At 37.8% G+C, this 20,052-nt stretch overlaps 6 protein-coding genes across 6 annotated transcripts; 3 read left to right on the forward strand and 3 right to left on the reverse strand.

Annotated features, from left to right (window-relative positions):
• Window positions 1-1,528: 1,528 nt before the first annotated feature.
• SMKI15G0060 (Zn(II)2Cys6 transcription factor domain-containing protein) lies at window positions 1,529-3,856 on the forward strand (the record flags this gene model as incomplete). The annotated part of the gene is made up of 1 exon (XM_056225472.1): window positions 1,529-3,856. The coding sequence occupies one exon, from the start codon at window positions 1,529-1,531 to the stop codon at window positions 3,854-3,856; it is 2,328 nt and encodes a 775-aa protein (XP_056079288.1).
• A 179-nt stretch (window positions 3,857-4,035) lies between these two features.
• Window positions 4,036-4,884, reverse strand: SMKI15G0070 (class I SAM-dependent methyltransferase; the record flags this gene model as incomplete). Its single annotated transcript, XM_056225473.1, has 1 exon — window positions 4,036-4,884. One exon carries the CDS (start codon window positions 4,882-4,884, stop codon window positions 4,036-4,038), a length of 849 nt encoding a protein of 282 aa, XP_056079289.1.
• Window positions 4,885-5,878: 994 nt separating this feature from the next.
• SMKI15G0080 (uncharacterized protein) lies at window positions 5,879-7,474 on the reverse strand (the record flags this gene model as incomplete). Its single annotated transcript, XM_056225476.1, has 1 exon — window positions 5,879-7,474. The coding sequence occupies one exon, from the start codon at window positions 7,472-7,474 to the stop codon at window positions 5,879-5,881; it is 1,596 nt and encodes a 531-aa protein (XP_056079290.1).
• A 2,681-nt stretch (window positions 7,475-10,155) lies between these two features.
• On the forward strand, window positions 10,156-12,390 carry SMKI15G0090 (uncharacterized protein; the record flags this gene model as incomplete). Its single annotated transcript, XM_056225477.1, has 1 exon — window positions 10,156-12,390. The coding sequence occupies one exon, from the start codon at window positions 10,156-10,158 to the stop codon at window positions 12,388-12,390; it is 2,235 nt and encodes a 744-aa protein (XP_056079291.1).
• A 1,881-nt stretch (window positions 12,391-14,271) lies between these two features.
• IMA2 (oligo-1,6-glucosidase IMA2) lies at window positions 14,272-16,041 on the reverse strand (the record flags this gene model as incomplete). The annotated part of the gene is made up of 1 exon (XM_056225478.1): window positions 14,272-16,041. The coding sequence occupies one exon, from the start codon at window positions 16,039-16,041 to the stop codon at window positions 14,272-14,274; it is 1,770 nt and encodes a 589-aa protein (XP_056079292.1).
• A 948-nt stretch (window positions 16,042-16,989) lies between these two features.
• Window positions 16,990-18,693, forward strand: HXT11 (hexose transporter HXT11; the record flags this gene model as incomplete). Its single annotated transcript, XM_056225479.1, has 1 exon — window positions 16,990-18,693. One exon carries the CDS (start codon window positions 16,990-16,992, stop codon window positions 18,691-18,693), a length of 1,704 nt encoding a protein of 567 aa, XP_056079293.1.
• Between the last annotated feature and the right edge of the window lie 1,359 nt (window positions 18,694-20,052).

Raw genomic sequence — 20,052 nt, forward strand, 5'->3', positions numbered from 1 at the left:
CCGTCTTTTAATAAACTGGCGGGTTTACACTAACCAGATTTATCGCTAAGCGGTGACAGAGGTATTCACTTTGAGGTACAAAAAAATATACCAGCACCTGCACTGCGGCTTCTAGCATATATTGGTCCCTGATTTACCTGTGCGATAAAACTACTTTAGCACAGCCGCATATTATCCGAGAATAACTTCCGGCCCAAGAAGCTTCGGAGAACAGACACAAAAAATTGCCCTTAATATACCTTGACTTTCCTCGGTCGTACCACACCTTACTACATGCGTCTTACAGCATGCCGTTGCATGATTTATGTATACTTTAGCTCAAAAAATTTGTAAATATCTATGTAAATATCTTACGGCTTCAGTCAGGGAAGTCTCCGTGCCACTATACTCCATAATTCTGAAGATCGCTCGCTTAAAAAAATATGTCTAATATAAAAATACATAGCTATGTCCTTCTTTTTCATTTTATTTGATATTTTCATCAAGTTTCCATCTGGATCGCGGACATAAACTGACAATATTGGGCTAATTGCCCCGTACAGATTACGGGTTCTTTTTTCGATTGGAACATCCAAGCTTTAAAGGTGCGTGTCTATGTTATTCAAAGACTCTTCTGAGATGAAACACAGATCGGCAGATCCGGGAGTTGGTTTCTGCGCCTTGAGCTCAAATTCTTTTCTCACCTCACACAACTTGATTTTCTGGTTACCAAAAGTCAGAATTTTCCGATTGTTCCCAACTGATGTAACATCAAAACCAAGCACTTTTTTCTATAGAAGTCGCATGAACGTTGAGCGCTAGTGAGAGATTGGTGAATTTTGAGACAATTGTTAGGGTTCAACACTCCTCGAGAATATAGGATTCACAAAAAGGAATCGGTAATTGTACACAAATAATTTACTTATTTTTTTTTCTCTTGTTTGATATCGTTGGAATAAGTGACTGCGACTATACGTTTATTCGTATGAATTGGAATAAGTGTTTACAACTATACTTTTTTCGTATGAAATGGAGTAGGCGATTTTAATAATAGAATTTACCGCAGTAGTAAGATAAAGATCTACTAATTGATCAGAACTTAGTATATAAGAAAATTACTTACAACCAAAAGCTTATCATTAATGTTCCGAATTATGTCGAACAATTGGGTTTAATACAACCAACCAGCTTGTGTCTTACATACTTCTCTTGTGTAATTTAAGAAAGAACGACTTATTCTTAATTATTACAACTTATTAATACCGATCGTGTAGAGACTTTACAGATGAGAGACCTTTATTCTTTTATATTATAATTGAAACAATTTGTGATCAAGAACTGTGTATCTGCATTTGTGCTCTAGGTGAGAAGAGTTCAAATGTTAGGAAAGAGAAGAGAAGAAATTAATTTTTTTTTTTTGACTTTTTTCTCTTTTGAAACGAAAACCATTTCTGTTCACTTAGTGTTCAATCCATATCCTTTTACAGAAATCTTGAGGGATTGTAGGTCAGAGTTTTATAAATGTCAAAGTTTTTGATAACAGTTGAGAATGAGAAACGTTAGGCGCAAAAGCATAAGATCGTGCGAATTGTGCCGTAAGAGAAAACTGAGATGTGACGGGAAAAGACCAAGATGTTCTACATGTGTACGTAAGAAATCGTCTGAGTGCACCTACGCCATTGGATTTGAGCAGGACGTGGAATTTAGGGAAAAATTGAAAGCATTAAAAGAAGCCAAGCTTTTGGAGGACGTGAAGCTGCTGGAGAAGCGCCTGGAATCAGGAGGTGGCGTTGTTTGTGAACTTTCTAGAGATGTAAACCTAATCCATGAGTATGGGCCGTGCAATGTCGTATTGGCGAATAAATCGACGGTATACCGGATGTCCTCTCACTCAGTAACGCCGGATATAGGTGAGAAATCAAATATTAATGTGTTGGATGATTTCCACATTTTACAATGTAAAGAAGATGGCAGAAGAATATATTATGGACCAACTTCCGTAAAAACATTCATGGCAAAGAGTAAATGGGGAATGCTAGAAAGATTTCGTCAAACCTGGTGTGTTGTGAAGGTTACCAGAAGCAAGTGGAAGAAGCTAAACGGCAGAAATATGATAGACGAGATAAAGTGTATAGAAAGGCACCTACAGAGTTCAAATCCATTATTATGTAATTCACTTCAAGATGCTTGTCACGCTCTGCCTCCCTATGAAAAGATTCGATCTCATATAGAACTGTTTTTTCAAGATAAAGTTCTATTTCAGATTAGTGATGTTATTGACCAAGAAAAGGTTTTGAAGGACTTTTTCGAGGAATTTGTACCAGATAAACTATCTTGCGCATCTGAACAGCGTGTAATAAGTTTATGTCCTGTGAAGAAAAAGAACTATTACAAAATAGGTGTCATCCTCATGATACTAGGCTTTACATATTTTTACGAAACGATACCAGAAACAATCCAAAAATTTTTGATTCTATTGACGGGCATATCTACGGCTAAATGTATGTACATTGAACGAGCACAGTTTCTAATGTTGCGATTGCATCACCTATCAAGGTATTCTTCTACTGGAGAAGACAACAATAATGAAATGATCATAGTTGACTCGCTAATAAACACCAGTTCTTTGTTGGGTCTCAATCACAATATTAGCGTATTGTATGATGGCCAAGAAGATCTAGTAGGAAACCTGAGTACATTAACAAAACTAAGAGATTGGGTTCTTTTTGCAGATGTTCAGATGGCATTTCAATTAGGAAGGCCTTTGTTAATTTCCGCAACAGAATTAGATTATTATAATGATAGTAATAATATCATAGGCAACCCCTTAGAAACTACAGAACCTTCATTTTATAGTCTTTTCAGAAAGTTCCTAAGGATATCGCGTTGTATAATATCTGAAATTCATGATAAAGCTGTCGTGCCCAATCTAAAGAAGATGTGTGCGACTTTAACAGAATTTATTGAACAGTATTTACACCCTATCAGTGACTATACATCGCCTTGCTCTATGAAAAAGGAATATATCTGCGAAACAGGAATTCTTTTTCAAATTCTATCGATGTTATTATCATTATACAATCTTCGCTATTTGGCATTCTCAGAGATGAGTGTAGGTCTCAAAAATTCTGTTATAAAGACCTCGTTGGTATCTCTTTCTCTTTGTACATGTTTGACATCTTATTGTTTTGAGCAAGATGCTAAGAACTTTCCAGGATTGTTTCAGTCAAATTCAAAACATGTTGCACCGTATTTTTCTCTATCATTATCACTGAGTAGTGAATTGTCTTATCGGGCTCTCATCACATTCTATGCCCTAGTGTATAATACTCTAACGTTATCTCAAAGTGGTCTGATATGTTCAGCTGGTGAGCACTCGGTCAAAAAATGTGACTTGAAAACTTTACATATTAATGAAACGGCAAACATATCATTTTCAGTTTACTTTAAAGTTTTCTGTGAAATTGTCAACCGTATGTCTAATAATGAGAACGCTAGGTTTCGGCAGCTGAGCCGCCGATCATATGCTTTTGTTACTATGTTGACACTAGCAAATTCTTGTCGAAACACTATAAAGAAGACATTAGAGAATAAGGATTGTGAAAAGAAGCCATGGATTTCGCCGCTTCAGCAATTTCCTAGTCTCGAATTTTTCGAAAAGAATGTATACCACACTCTGGAAAGTAGACATTATATTGATCCGTCAACACCTGCTCATGCTATTGAAGAAGACTCAAACCCACCTTTGGTTTCCCAACCATTAGAATCGGAATCAACCTTTGAGGGTTTACTGCATGAAATTTCTACCCAACAAGATGTCTCTAACTTTTTATTTGATGAAAATTTCTTTTCTGAAAATACACAGAGCGATATTTAGAAGCATTACTTTTGAAAAGGGCTTGTGCTATGAATTTTTCTTGGCTTTTCTCTAGTACTGATATCAGTTGTTTTATCAAGGTTTGATAGTAAACTAATTAATGCTAATTACATACACTGCCTGGTGTCAAAATGTGCCATCTTTTAAATGTTTTAATATTTTCATTGGAAATATACACTCTACTTCTTAGCAACAGACACTAGCAGAGTTGATTTGAATTCTGCTGGTATTTTCTTAGTTTCTTCCACATGTTTGATGATGAGATCGCAGGCAATTTTCTTCTCACTATCCGTAAAATCCTCAAATATGTAGGCGGTCCTTGGATTACCAGATTTCACCAAGAACTCAGCCAATTTTTTAACATCTTTTACTTCAAGAATAGAGTCGATTTCTGCGATCTTTATATCTCTAAATCCAACTGATTTGAGATTTGATTCAATCAAATCCCTCGATGACCAATTTTCAGGAAGTGGTTTTCTATGTGGTGCGCCCTCTTTTGCTTTTCTTCCAATATCAACTAACTCCCACCAACCATTTCCTTTAAAGGACGACATTCCAATAACTCCATCTGGTCTTAATACCCTATAAGATTCCTTCAAAGCATGTTTAGCATCAGGCGGAAAAAACATGACCAAAGATGCTATGATATGGCTAAAAGAATCGTCCTCTACAACGGACATATCTTCTACTTTCCATAAACCTGTTTCCAACCTTCTCCAAAATTTGTTAGATTTGTTCTTTTCTTTATGCTCCTTAACTAATTGTATCATGCCTCCACTCATGTCACTAGCAACAAGCCTAACCGAATCTGGAAGTTCTTTTTCATAGTGATCAATCAAGTATCGCATTCCTAATCCTGTACCACAACCATTATCCAATATCTCAGTTGCATTTCTGAGGGGGGACAAATCATTTAGCCTAGTAACAATCTCCTTAACTGATGTACTTGGTGGGCCAGATATAATAATTTTCCTGTAAACTTCATTATTATTTCCCCAAAAATCTTGGGTTTTATTGGTCTTCATCATGTATTTCGGCGATCAAATGTTTTATAAACCTTATCTTAATCAAAGATTTGAGTTGCTAGAAATAGAAAAAAGTTCGTTACTAACCATAAACAAAAAATGAAATCCATTTTTGAGCATTTTATAACAAGGCCTTTTTCATGTAATTTATATTCAATACCTATTTAAAACAGCCCATTATAAAATTTTTTGATCATAAACGACTCAATATTCCTCTTGTTCTAATCTTACCTTACAGGCGCTTTCGTATAGTCAAAAGCAGCTAGTTCTCTAAAATGGAATGGTGCTTAATTAAACCAGAATTTCCTTTTCGGGTTACCATTTCCGCCCATCAACGGGCAATACTTCATTGAAAGAAGGTGGCCAGTTGTTAAAACAGGAGGTTCAGTACTGTTCGTGCCTGTAATAATAACGACTATGTAATAACGTGGGTGCGGTTAAATTAGTTGATTTATTAAATGAATGTTGACTTTAAGGTTATACGTATATTTATATATACGAAGAATATAAGCTATCACACCAATCGTGTTGTAAATTTTCAGTTTCTATTATAGTATATAAGATACTTAAGATAAGCCATCATTGTGTGTTTTTATACCTCTCTAATAAATAGCGTAAAAAAGTCTACTTAAATTTTTGATTAGTACTACCTGGCAACTCCTATTTATCCAAACTATCGTTTGATGACTACTCACAGATTTAGTCATCCCTTCACAATGACGTAATAGTCTTGATACGCTCCCATCTAATCTCGTCCTGAGCTTAATACATACCATCAATTAATTCTAACAGTAATTGTTCTTTTTATATTGTATTCAATCCGAGGAGCAAAAAAGGTTTGAATATATAACGATTCTCTTCGCAAACTGCTCTCTAATTTCTAGAATACAGTATGTTTTGATATAGGCAGCAGAGTTTGCCGCTGCAAGAAAGAATATCCTTCATAGTTCTGCAAACTAAAAATAGGCAATAAGAAGTGATCAAATTCAATGATAGATTATGTACCTATAGTATATGAACATCTTGAGGATCCATGGCTATCAGTAGAGTAAAGTATTTTTTTTTCATTTTGTCTGCTTTCACGTTTAAGTAAAACAAATATTATTACCGTGAACCCCATCATGGTAAGTGATGAAACACTAGCCCACACATAACCCTTGAAAAATCGGGGGGCCTCCTTGGTCTTCCACACTAAGAGAGCAATCCAAGCGATAGATGACTGGGCTGCCATATTCATGGAAACTAAAATAATAGAACGTTCCTGTATATTATCCTTGCACATTTCGCTTTGCCAGGAATATACCAATGGTAGCGTTGCAAACGCGGTATATTGTAAAGTAAATGCAAACCACTTTGTTCCTTCTCTTATGTTCCAGACAGCAAGTAAAATATTCCCAGTAAGATTCAATGCTTGAAAAAATAGTATTAAGCCCCAGCAGCAATGTAGTTTGTCTGCTATAATGCTACCAAAAAAAATATACAAAAGTCCAATTCCCGGAGTAATCATCGTTAAATTATTCAGCTTTGGGACGCTATATCTTTGTAAGGAATGTAACCACAATTGGAAACCACCATGGCTCGAGTTGCTACTATTCCACGCAAAAACATTCCAGGTCACTAAAACATACAATTTCCAATTTTTTAACACTTTCTTCAACACAGACTTATCAAAGTTTTTATCAAGAGCGCCAGAAAATCCGTGCTGTATGCTGGAAACTCTTGATCGCATCAGTTTTATTTCATCGTCTGTTAAAAAAATCGAGTAACAGTTGTGAATATCGCCTGGTAAAGAGTAAAATCCAAGTAGTGCAACTACAATGGATATGGCACCCACAATTATAAAGTACCACCTCCATCCGGAAAGTCCATGCGATGTGTTAAGAGCTCCGAATATTGCAGATTGCATTGCACCAGTGGACATTAATCCCGCATACTGTCCCACAATCATAAATCCTGACCGTCTTGCCACTTCACCAGACTTGAAAAATGACCCAAACAAGTACATGTAGGCAATATAAGAAGGAGCCTCAAACACACCAGTGAAGAATCTTAGAATTTTAATTTGACGAACAGACGTTGATTTTCCTGTTCCAATGGTAAGCAGTCCCCAACAAATCTCTAGTGCAGGCAGGAAAAAATTGAGTGGAATACGTGGTAGCAAAATGAATGGTAATTGAAATACTATATTACCGGCAGTGTAAAGCGATTGAATATCTACAAGGTCATTTCCTTCAAAATCAAGTTCTTCCTTCATTCCAGATACGTATGCGTTGTTCATATTCACGGTGAGCATTTTGACCCATGTTGAAAGACATGCATAGAAAGTTAATAATATATCCAGTTTCAATAAAAGTTTTCTCTCAGCGCCCAGTTTGAAATGGCAGAGGTCGTTTTTGTTAAACATATGTTGCAATTGTTTCATTCTACCTTTACTTTTCTCCGAAACTGTAGTTTCCTGACCAATTTCCTCTGAATGTGCTGTCACATCGTGCTTCGTGCTAGTGTAGTTTTCTTCCATTCTCTGAACGTATTCATCGTTCACAATACGCTTTGTTGGGATAAATCCCAATTTTAGATAGTCCCAAGGTGCCATAAATACAGTTTGAATTGTATTTTTTACCTATCATTGAACTATGTAACAGGAACTTGTGATACGAAACACATCCTTAAATAGCTTTTAGTTGTATCGTAACTGATCTTTGAAGTCTCAATGGTTTGCTTACAAAAGAAGGTGCACCTTAATTCTGGATTGATAAACAGTGACGTGTCTCATGTCCAAATTGATTGTTACTTTTCTTTTCACGGTCCTATTGAACCTTTTAGTTTTGAGATAACCTTACTATAGTAAGACCCTGTAGGTGCAGTTTTCCTTGTTACTTCCTTTTATGGCAACAATTTCCGCGCCTGCAAATACTTGAGTTTTTATCAGCGTCCGGATGTATATAATAAAGATATCTCAACTCTAAGAACAAAGCCCATGTACAAAACTGTATAGGTGTCATTCAAACTCAAAAATTAATGGATGAGACATATAGCTGCAAACGTGATGGAAAAAGAAAAAAAAGAGCTCTCATCATATCTTAACGTATTTCTTTTCTTTCTTTAAGAAAATCTGTTGCCAGGTGTCACACACACATCGGTCAATTTGTTCATTTCCCAGTTGTGAACAAGGTGTAATTGATACTAAATCTAAATTTCCGTATATTCGTGTGAGAATGGATGATTAAAGATTCACGATTAATTAATTAGCAGAAAACGACACCTTATATTGAAAAAGAATGCACTAAGTTATTAGGCGTATCCTTCAGTTTAAGATGGTATGTATCTTCGTGTCTATACTACTGCTTTAAATAACATTCTTATTTTTTCCCAACTACTTCTTTGTGTTTTGGGAGGATAGCAGCAAATCCTAAACAAGCAGTAGGTTCGACAACTAACTTCATGTGTTTCTCGAGGGAGTGTATTCGTTTATTAGTTCTTGATCGCTTACCGTCAAAATACCATCCACATTTTCCCCAATATTGTACACTCCTACACGTCATGTTTGAGCACCATTTGTAATGACAATTGAAAGTCAGTGTGAACAAAAGAACCGGATGTGAAGGATTACTGTTAGTCGTTAATAGCTACAGGTTTTACCACAGAAAGTTTGCAGCCTGGAGAGAGACTTCCAGCGACAAGTTCAGGTCACCCAAACGAGTCCTCCCCATCCGATGGAAACATAACTCATCAGGTTGTCTAATCTCTTCTAATTGCTCCTTTTTTGAAGTGTCCTGCCCTTAAAGTACCTCAAAATGATCGAGAGAAGTTTTATACAAACTGTTATAGAGATGTTCCTAAGATGTTCTAACTCGGTAGGTGGTTCAGGTGCTGGTGTAAATGCATTAGATGTTTCGGAGAGCTGTTTTTGCAATGGTAAAATATAAAGTTGTAATCATCAACCCACTACCTGAAAGTTAAGAAGAGCAATGGGTAGGATATAGTCTTTACCCTAGTTGTGTTGTGATCTCTTTATGTTTTTTTTTTCAAATTCCTGATCCCTCAAACTTGTCTGACTGGAAGTAATGACAACTTGTTTGGCAGGCAGAGGTTTGAACAAATCAGTCATACTTAATAGTGCTTTATGTGGCGATAAATGTATTTTAGTAAAATACAAAGCTGTTTAGCGAATTGATTAACTGGTTGATGAAGAGAACGATGGCAAGCTTCCTTGGCCTGGAAATTTTGTGGTACTTTTATATGGTCTGAGATTTTACCCCGGATATCCCTAAATGCAGATAATGCAACTTACTTTAGCCTTCGTACGAGATCTGTTTACTGATTTTATACAGCACTAAAAGCTAATTCTAAATGCATGTAACTAAAATAGAGGCAATCGCACAAGGATATGGTTAATACTATTAAAAAACATTACCAATCATTGGATGGTACATAGAATTTGTAGTAACCAAATTCGATTCTTATTATTAATGAAGGTTATTTATTTTCATACACTTGTGTGATGCTACATATAAGAATAGATTGTATTTTGTTAAGAGGATACAGTGATATATACGTTACTTTTATAGACTTTATAAGGAAATATCTAATCATCTTATTATATAATGTATTAACACTAGCATCGTACCATGAGCATAAGTGTGACTTACTAGTGACATACTGATCTAACCATGTGATCTTCTGACCCTCGGTAACTCAAACGCAACATCAATAGTGTTTATGTAAGGTTTTGCGATCTATCTTATATCTCATAATGTAGTGAGATTATTGGACATTTCTGTATGTTATGTAAATGCAAGAGTTATTTAGTTACTGCTTTTGTACATAGGAACTATGTTTTCTTAAGTACTAATAGATTGGAGATTTGCCACTATATGTTCTCCTTGTGTAATACATTACTCAAACAATAGCGAAACGTTACTCATATCATGCTTTTAGGTTATCACATTGAACAGGTATTAACAAATCAAAGTATGTTTTTGTAGGTTTTAGTTCTACCAGTCGATTTTCATCATCAGATGGCGAACACGTTACTTTGATGGCTGAGCAGGAAACGAAAATGATCAAATCAAAATCATCAGATTCATGCTAAATGTAAGTATCCGGGTTTTATGTTTTTAAAATTTTGGAACCTGTTGCGCCAAAATGTATTTAAAACTCGCCACTATGCAACCAGAAAATCATCTGCTTCTTTTATTTTTTTGTCAATTGAATCGTAACGTTGGTTCAGAGCATTGAAAAAACTCAGAACTAATAAAAGGTGAAAGAAAAATTATGATATTATTTCATGCCCTATATATTATATGGATCTTCATACTTTTTCCGTTATTCAAAGCAGAGGAATTCATCCCTAAAGTGACGGAGAACCTTATAGAAGAAACATCATTTAATCTAGTGAGTTTTGATGATTCCAACACTTCGATCAGATTAGATGGTTGGGGGGTCGTGTGGATAAGTTTCGATGCTGGGGAAAATTGGGAAGCTGTTAAAGAAATTGAAGAGCGTATTTTTAAATTTACTGTTGATCCTTTCCATGGACAGGAAAGAGGTTTCGCTTTTATATGTGAATCACCCAAGTTCTACATTACTGATGACCGTGGGGGGTCATGGAGGGCTTTAACTATACCCTCATCTGAAGAATATTTAGATGGCGACTGTTTTATAACCACTCATCCGACAAAAAAAGAGCTTATTATTGCGAATTGCTACAGCTATATGATAAACGCAGATGTTGTAGATGACCCAAGTGAAATTTATTTGACCAATAATGGAGGATCCTTTTTCAAAATTAAACCTTCCTTGGAAAAGAAAAAAGACGACGATATAACAACCTCAAGCTGTGACTTCATCAAGTCTAGCAAGAATTCTGATTTTACTGGTAATGATGCTTCGATACTATGTTTGTTCTCTAACCGTGAGTACGATGAGGAATATCGCTTAACTGGTCACTACACTCAATTGGCTTTAAGCAGTGATGGAGGCAAAACGTTTAAAGAATTCGATGAATTCAAACATAAAATTGTTAATCGATACAAGATATTGAAGTCTCATGTGGTCGTTTTAACGCAAGATGACAGCCATAACGAGATGTCATCTATGGACATCTGGATATCCAAAGATGCATCGACTTTTCAAAAGGCACAACTACCTACTCCATTACGGGACGTCGAAGTGGGTAAAATTCATGAAGATTCTATGGGAAGAATCATCCTTCCTATATCTACAGGATTCACAGATGAGAAAAATGAGCAACCAGCTCCCTCAGAGATTTTAATATCAGATTCTCGAGGGTTGAAATTTTCACCTATTAAATGGACACCAAACCATCAGTTTGGAGATATTAGACTCACTTTTCCTGATTTCTTGAAAGGGACAATATTTGGATCATTTCATCCTTCCATTGATTACTCTCATCGCAAAGGAATATACAGTGGAAATATTTCCAGAGAAGAAACTAAAATATCTGTTGATAACGGCCTCACGTGGTCAAATTTGAAAGTTGTCGATCGAGAAAATGCCGATTCATTTGGTTGCGATATTACTAGGACTGAGGAATGTTCGCTTCACGGTCATTCATACAACCCAATATTTCCAAATCCTTCTGCCGGAATCATTATGATGACAGGTTCTGTTGGCGATGGTAGTGAATTCAAGCGAAAAGACCAAAAAACTTTCATTTCTAGAGACGGTGGTCTAACATGGAGATTGGCGCATAACTCTTCTGGCTTATTTGCTACTGGTGATCTGGGAAATATCATTGTATATATCCCGTATTTTTCAGATGAGGATGGTGGTGTACAGTCCAAAATTTACTTTTCTTTGGACCAAGGTAAAATATGGAGTGAATATGAACTGACTGATGGTATAAGTTTTATCCATCCATCAGAACTGATTAATACAGCACCAGATGGATCTGGCTCAAAATTTATTCTAAACGGATATCACATCACTACATCCCATCAAAAAGGAAGCATCGTGTATGCAATCGATTTTTCTGCTGCATTTGACTATAAAATTTGTGAAGAGGAAGATTTTGAAGATTGGAATTTAGCAGATGGGAAATGTGTTAATGGCGCTAAATACAAGTATAGAAGAAGAAAACAGGACGCCCGTTGTTTGGTCAAAAAAGCATTCAAAGATATGAGTTTACTTGAAACTCCTTGTAACAGCTGTTCTGAATCTGACAACGAGTGTTCGTTTCAATTTGTTAGGGATACAAACGGGCAGTGTGTACCAGATTATAATCTGATTGCTCTTTCCCGTATATGTGACAAATCGAAGGGTAAATCGGTATTAGTAAAGCCATTGCAATTAATCAAAGGAGATAAATGTAAAACACCCATGAAAATTGAGCCCATAGACATTTCATGTGACGAAATCCCAAAGGAGGGCTCGAATGGTAAGAAAATAGTAAGTACTGGAAACAAATTTGACTTTGAAAGTCAATTTCATCAATATCTCGATACAGTTATCGATGGAACTTTTGGTCATGCTGGATTCAATAGGTAATGCATACATATCTCAAGATGATGGGCAAACAATAAAAAGGTTTTACACTGAAGATGAAAAATTTGACACTATTTGGAACTGATATTATATGAAATATATAAGTTCTTACTATTATATTAATGTACTATTATAATACATATTTACAGTTTTAATATGAAGTTGTGTTCAACCATATTTCAACTCTTCAGTTTATTTGCTTGAACTTAAAAGTAACATTTTCTTAACTCACGGTAAAGGGTACTCTTTTTGATAGCTAAATTTCCTGAGGCCAGGAAATTATGTAGGTCAGTAAATTTTAGAGTTAAAACACAGGAGGCATTCATTTTGTTATGGTGGAAAAATTGTGAATCAATCTTAAGTCTAGAATGTCATACAATAGCATACCACACGTAAGATGAGGATAAAACTTTTACATAAATGCTTGATAATGCAATTCATTGTGAGTTCGCAGGCACACTTTTCAAATATCAGTCAAATGAAGATGTAGTTATGTGCTAGGTATAGGAAAAGTCCTTGGAAACAGGAAGTTTCGTTTCTTCGATAGATTTTTTCCACAGTAATAAAATATCCCTCTTTAAAAAACATTATCAGCTACTTGTCCACCGGTGGCTGCGACACTCAAACAAGAGCACACGTTACATGCAGCAGCCTGCCACTAGGGACATTCCAGATGCATTGCGATCAAGCAGTGCTGCTTAAAAGTTTGAATCAGCAGCTGCAAGCACCAAATAACAGTCCTTAGTTGGAGAGATATTTAGTTCTCAATACATATACTATCCTCCTAATTTGTAGCCACTGAATTTACTATAAATAGAATAACTGTCATGGAATATATTATCTATACGTAAATGAAAGATTCCTCCTCCATTAATGTCTCATCATCCTGTTTCTCTGTTTATCATGATACTCACAAAATTTATTCACTCCCCGATAGAATATTATCTGCACATTTAACATTTTTCACCCTCAACAATATGGTAATCCAATATTCATCTTCCTCACGGACGTCACCGCAGACATTCCGTCTGTCACTTGCTTGCAAACTCCGCTGCGCACGATCATAGAAATTCCAAAGTTATAGAGCGAAGAACATATACAACCATAAATAAACTTTACAATTCGTGCTCCTATACTGATATGAACGCTGGTATGAATTAATAGTGTAGCATGCTCAGATTTGTGAGTATGAGCTACTCAAATCTCCTACATTTGCTGTTCTGAGACTTTTAGTATTTATTGCTCGTAAACTCAGTATTAATAGAATTTTACGAAGTTATTTGGCCTTCTGGTTGACGAATTTTTCTTTTTTTTTTTGATAGAGATATTCTCCTGCATTAGTTTGTGTTATTACTAAGACGGCGTCTGATAGTATTTAAATCTCATTGGCATGGAAACTAATACGTAAGCGTAAACTCACTTAGACTTTTTGTAAAAGAAGTATACATGAATTGCCTACTACATATCTTAAGTGTCTTTTTTCCATTGTATTCAAAATGAATTTAGAAAGAGATTATGGCAAAATTATTTTCATTCCCGAATGACACGACGGAACCATTAGAACAACTAGAAATAGAAAAACAAAGTGAACTCAGAATCTCCACCGTAGGTCTTCTTGAGTACAATCTAGCCGTTTATGATCTCCACATCTTTGTATTTCAGAAAGGGCACTTAATCCAATATTTATAATTAGTTATAACATTGATATTATTGGCAAAAAACAGAGAGGTTGAAAAAAAAAAGAAATTTATGTACATGCCAAGATGCAGCTGAAACTTAAATCAACACATAGTAAAGAAAAGATAAATGTCGTTACTATTCAAGGTACAAAAAAATAAAATAAAAATTAAGAGTAATATATATTCTGTTCGTCACAATCGTCAATCATTCAGATATGTAAATTCTGCCCTCCCATGGCTTCAATGTTCTGGAAGATGCATCAACTTCCTCCTTTGGATAGTTTCCAAACTCCAATTTAAACGATGGGCTATCATTTGGAATCTTGAACTCTATACTATCAGAGCTAAAGTTCAAAGCAGCAAACAATTTCTTGTTGTCATACTTCTTTGTGAAGCTGAATAGCTTTTTGTTGTCCAAATCAATGAACTCAAAATCATAACCGTACACAGTAATGTCCTTGTGCGCCTTTCTGAATTTCAAGGCCTCCTTCCAGAAGTTCAAAACTGAGTTTAAATCCTTGGCTTCATCTTCGGCGTTGATGCCTTCTCTGAAAGACTCATTCAAGTAAAACCATGGCTTAGCATCCGGCCCTGAGAACCCTGCGTTTGGTTCTTCACTAGTCCATTGCATTGGGGTTCTGGCATGGTCTCTGGAAATAAGAGCAAGGGCTTCTAAAAACTTCTTCATCTCCTTTGAGTTCTCTCCATGCTCTTCCTTAATCGCCTTATAGTTGTTCTTGACTTCCACATCCTCGTACTTCTCAATAGGCCAGTTCTTGAAATTGATCGCACCCAGTTCTTGTCCTTGGTAAACATACAGAGTACCAGTCAGTGACACTAACAATACAGATAATAATTTACCAGAAATGACACGGTTCTTTGGCGAGTCGTCACCGAATCTCGTAATCGAACGAGGTTGGTCGTGGTTTTCGAGATAAATTGTTGACCAACAGTCAGTCCCGTTAACGTATCTGAACAATTCAGCTAACGCAACCTTCCAATCCTTCAATTCAAATGGGATCAAATTTTGACGGAACTTGGGCGAAGTCCCAACATCAGTGTGGGAAAAGTTGAATAACTCACTAAGCTCGTGTCTTGATGCACTTGTATACAACCTCTTGGTCTCGTCAGAAGCATGTTGCATTTCACCAACTGTCATAATCTCTCTACTATCCTTCACTCTGTTTCTGATGAACTTGTTCATTTCTTGATGAAACTCGTGGATACGTGGTCCGTTCATTGTGAAAGGATCACTGGGTTGCCACTTCGTGTTTTCGTCAATCACAGGAGCGTCTGGTAGACCAGCAATCTTGGAGTACAAGCTTCCCACATCAATTCTAAAACCATCAACACCATGGTCTAACCAGTACCCAACGGCACTTTCGTAGATTGCCTTTCTGCAGTCTTCGTTCTCCCAGTTGAGATCAGGTTGGGTGGAGCAAAACAAACGCAAGTAAAACTCTTGTGTCTTTTCATCGAACGTCCATGCAGAACCACCGAAGTAAGACCTCCAATTGTTTGGAGGGATTGGCTTGCCTTCGGCGTCATAACCCTTAGGAGGTCTCCAGAAGAACCAGTCACGTTTTGGATTGGTTTTTGAGGATCTGCTCTCTTTGAACCATTCATGTTCGCTCGAGCAATGGTTGATGACTAAGTCGGTAATGAATTTCATACCTAGCTTGTGCGTCTTTTCAATCAAGGCAAAACAGTCCTCATTGGTACCGTATGTTGGCCACACCTTCTCGTAGTTGGCAATATCGTAACCCATATCATCTTGTGGCGAGTCGTAAAATGGCGAGATCCAAATGGCATCGGCGCCAAGCTCTTTGATGTACTCCAACTTGGATGCAATACCTTTCATGTCACCCCACCCGTCGTTGTTGGAGTCCTTAAAACTTGCTGGGTAAATCTGGTAGATTGTGGCCTCTTTCCACCACTTGGTTTCTGTTTCTGGATGCGCGGAAGAAATGGTCATTGTACAATTGTTCTTTTGACTGTGAGAAATCTTTTAGTCTATGCTACTTTTCTGTCGGAAAAGCTGGTTGCCGTATATAGTTTGGTGACAAGAGACGACATCATTTTCATTTCTTCCTGTGCGAATGCCTTCCTTATATATGTCTGTTGGCGTACCTGTTAGCATCCTGAAAATGAATAGAAGAGAGTGGACCACAACATTTGGCAGTGGACCCACAGCGAGGGGTTCGGGAGATGTAAATACAACTGGGCAGCATGGCATGATGCGCTCTGCACCCCGACTTTTTTGTCACTTGGTCAACAATAGCAATATCATGCTATTCCTGGACCGTTCCCTTCCATGTACTTCCCCGCGGTCTTGCATATTCGTGGTCGCAAGACAAAGCACAAAGAGTGAGGTTCTCCTGCCCGGAACTCCGCAAAATATAACATAAGCATTTCTCCGCGGAATTACATAAGCATTTCTCCGAACGATATAGGTTTTCCGTCTCCTGCATTTTACTGGCATTTCATGATTTTTTTTAGTTTTGCATTTGTTTCCCCTGAGAAAAAGAAAAAACAACTTCCGTTAACTATAAACTTTAAATGGGAACTGAGCAAAGTGTCTGCGGAAAATGAGACGTCGGATATTGTAGATGAACCCGCTGCCATTTCCACAAATAAACGCTGACCACACAAAGCAATGCATGCACTCAGCTATCGTCGTTTCAAGGTGGCACCTCAAGAAGATGGTGCACGCTTATGTCTTCACAAGCACACATACACATACACACATACTTTCTTTCCTCTACCTTTCTATCCATATATCCTACAATATAAAAGCAAGGTGTATGATGTGACAGTTATGTAACTAATCGAAGAAACAGTTCTTTTTTCTCTTTACAATGCTTAGAAAAGTAAAGTGCCACATAAATTAGCAACCAAACTCTTTTATTTTTTACTTCACATCATGTCAGGTGCTAGTGATACATCCGCAAACGATCAATCCGCTGCCAATTATAGTACCCATTCAGCAGTGAGCGCTCCGTCTATCAAGGCTGAGAATGGCGATTCTAAAAATTCTCTCGAAGATGCCACGGGTGATCTACCTATTGACCTGCCACAAAAGCCTCTCTCTGCATACACCACCGTTGCAATCCTGTGCCTAATGATCGCATTCGGCGGTTTCATCTTTGGCTGGGACACTGGTACCATCTCCGGTTTCGTTAACTTGTCCGACTTCGTCAGAAGATTCGGCCAAAAGAACGGGAAAGGAGGCTACTATTTATCCAAGGTCAGAATGGGTTTGATTGTCTCAATATTTAACATCGGATGTGCTATAGGTGGGATTGTCTTGTCAAAAGTCGGCGATATTTATGGCCGTCGTATTGGTCTAATTACAGTCACCGCCATCTATGTCGTAGGCATTCTGATCCAAATAACCTCGATAGACAAGTGGTACCAATACTTTATTGGAAGAATTATTTCTGGACTAGGAGTTGGGGGCATTGCCGTGCTCTCCCCGATGCTTATATCAGAGGTCTCCCCCAAACACATCAGAGGAACCCTTGTTCAACTGTACCAGCTTATGGGTACTATGGGCATTTTTCTGGGTTACTGCACCAACTACGGTACCAAAAACTATCACGACGCCACCCAATGGAGAGTCGGCCTCGGGCTTTGCTTTGCCTGGGCCACCTTCATGGTTAGTGGAATGATGTTCGTTCCGGAATCACCACGTTACCTAATCGAGGTTGGTAAGGACGAAGAAGCCAAGCGTTCGTTGGCAAAGTCCAACAAAGTCTCAGTCGACGACCCTGCCCTGCTCGCCGAATACGACACCATAAGAGCAGGCATTGAAATTGAAAAGCTCGCAGGTAATGCGTCATGGGGTGAACTGCTATCCACGAAAACAAAAGTTTTTCAGCGTGTGCTCATGGGAGTAATGATCCAATCTCTGCAGCAATTGACAGGTGATAACTATTTCTTCTACTACGGTACAACCATTTTCAAGTCGGTCGGATTAAAGGACTCCTTCCAGACATCTATCATCATCGGGGTGGTCAACTTTTTCTCTTCATTCATAGCAGTGTACACTATTGAAAGGTTCGGACGTCGTACATGCCTATTGTGGGGCGCCGCCTCCATGCTGTGCTGCTTTACTGTGTTCGCCTCTGTCGGTGTTACAAAGCTGTGGCCTCAGGGAAGCAGCCACCAGGATATTACTTCTCAGGGCGCTGGTAACTGTATGATCGTCTTTACCATGTTCTTCATTTTTTCGTTCGCCACCACTTGGGCAGGCGGCTGTTTTGTTATAGTGTCAGAAACCTTCCCTCTTAGAGTCAAATCAAGGGGCATGGCGGTTGCAACAGCAGCAAACTGGATGTGGGGTTTCCTGATTAGTTTCTTCACGCCCTTTATCACCGGTGCAATTAACTTTTACTACGGTTACGTCTTCCTAGGCTGTCTAGTCTTCGCCTACTTCTATGTGTTTTTCTTCGTCCCAGAAACGAAAGGCCTGACGCTGGAAGAGGTCAACACAATGTGGATGGAGGGCATTCCACCATGGAAGTCTGCTTCATGGGTGCCACCAGAAAGAAGAACGGCAGACTACGATGCAGATGCGATAGGTCATGATGATAGACCAATCTACAAAAGGTTCTTCTCCAGCTGATCCTTCAAGTCCCTGGCAATTTCCAACAAAAATGCCTTTTCCTCCTAATTCTCTGCTATTTAAAATGTTTACTTTTGTACACTTTAACGCCTAATGAACGTTCTTTTATATCTCGAAAGTAGCTTTTGATGTAGGCATTGTCAGCTGCAGTGCTTGCACGACTGCACATAATTATACGCATCGTACTACCGAACAAAATGACAATTTCGCTTTACCAGAAATCTCATGACGTGAACCTTGCTTAATCTATAACACATAGTCGTTTTTCACAGATTGCGTGCTAAGATTATCACGATACTCCGTGAACCCTCACAGAAAAGATCAAAAATATAAAATACCATACTACCATATATTTACTGCTGTCAGTGAAAGTTTACACATGTTTTCGTGCCGCTTTCCCAATGTAGCAAAAACCGGCTTTATCTAGGTTGATAACTGCGTTATCACAAACTCCCGATATGGTTATCGCCTACATCTTCAGCTGATCTTTCGGTAACTGTATATACGCTAGAAAAAATAATCACGATGAAATGACTAACCAGCCGATTCACACTGCGATCGCAGCATATGACCTAGTCGGGTTGCTCGTTTCTGATCAGGACTCCTCATAGCTATATGACTACAATTAACAATCAATCACGTGCCGGGAGTAATTTAAGTAAGGCTTTCTTCTTTTGGCCATTGCCAAGCGGGCGTTAATTTCATCTCGCCGAAAATACAAAACTTACCCCATACAACTCAACAATTCAACTTTGTGGTCTCTCATTTAATTCATTCGTCTATCAATCACCTGATAGTTATCACCCGAGAAAAAGCAAGGCAAACGCAGAATGGCCAATGAAGCGTGTGACTATAGATAGTGGATTACTAGCTGTCAAAAGACTTGAGAATCTTGCCTGCACGATTCCCATCAAAATTTGAAAACACGCGCGCTGTGAATTGTACCTCAAAAGGAAGCTTCTCCTGCGCGGTTTTATGAGTAAATGGGGTCTGATCGCTTCCAGAAAAACCTTGCCTACATGCATCTGTTTTCGCCGTTCCTGTCAGCTGTTGCTAAGATGTTCTTTCAATGGCAGGCCAGCCCGGCAGAAAAAAGGGTTTGCTGTAAAATGATAAGAGAAAAGTGCCAATTTTCAGAAAAATACTTTTAAATATGAAGAAACTTTAAAATACTCCTAATATCCTTCCCACCTGAAACTTCACTTATTTTTAAAATATAAAAATAAAAGACTTTGCTGCAAAGTAAGCAATATTTATCCTTTTAGTTAGGTGTTGTCACTCTGGTTTTTCTTTTGTGATCAGTAGTGGAAATAGAAATTGCACACATGAGAGCTGGTGGCTCTCTTGGGTTATATGCGA

This window comes from Saccharomyces mikatae (assembly GCF_947241705.1).
Source record: "Saccharomyces mikatae IFO 1815 strain IFO1815 genome assembly, chromosome: 15".
NCBI lineage: Eukaryota > Fungi > Ascomycota > Saccharomycetes > Saccharomycetales > Saccharomycetaceae > Saccharomyces > Saccharomyces mikatae.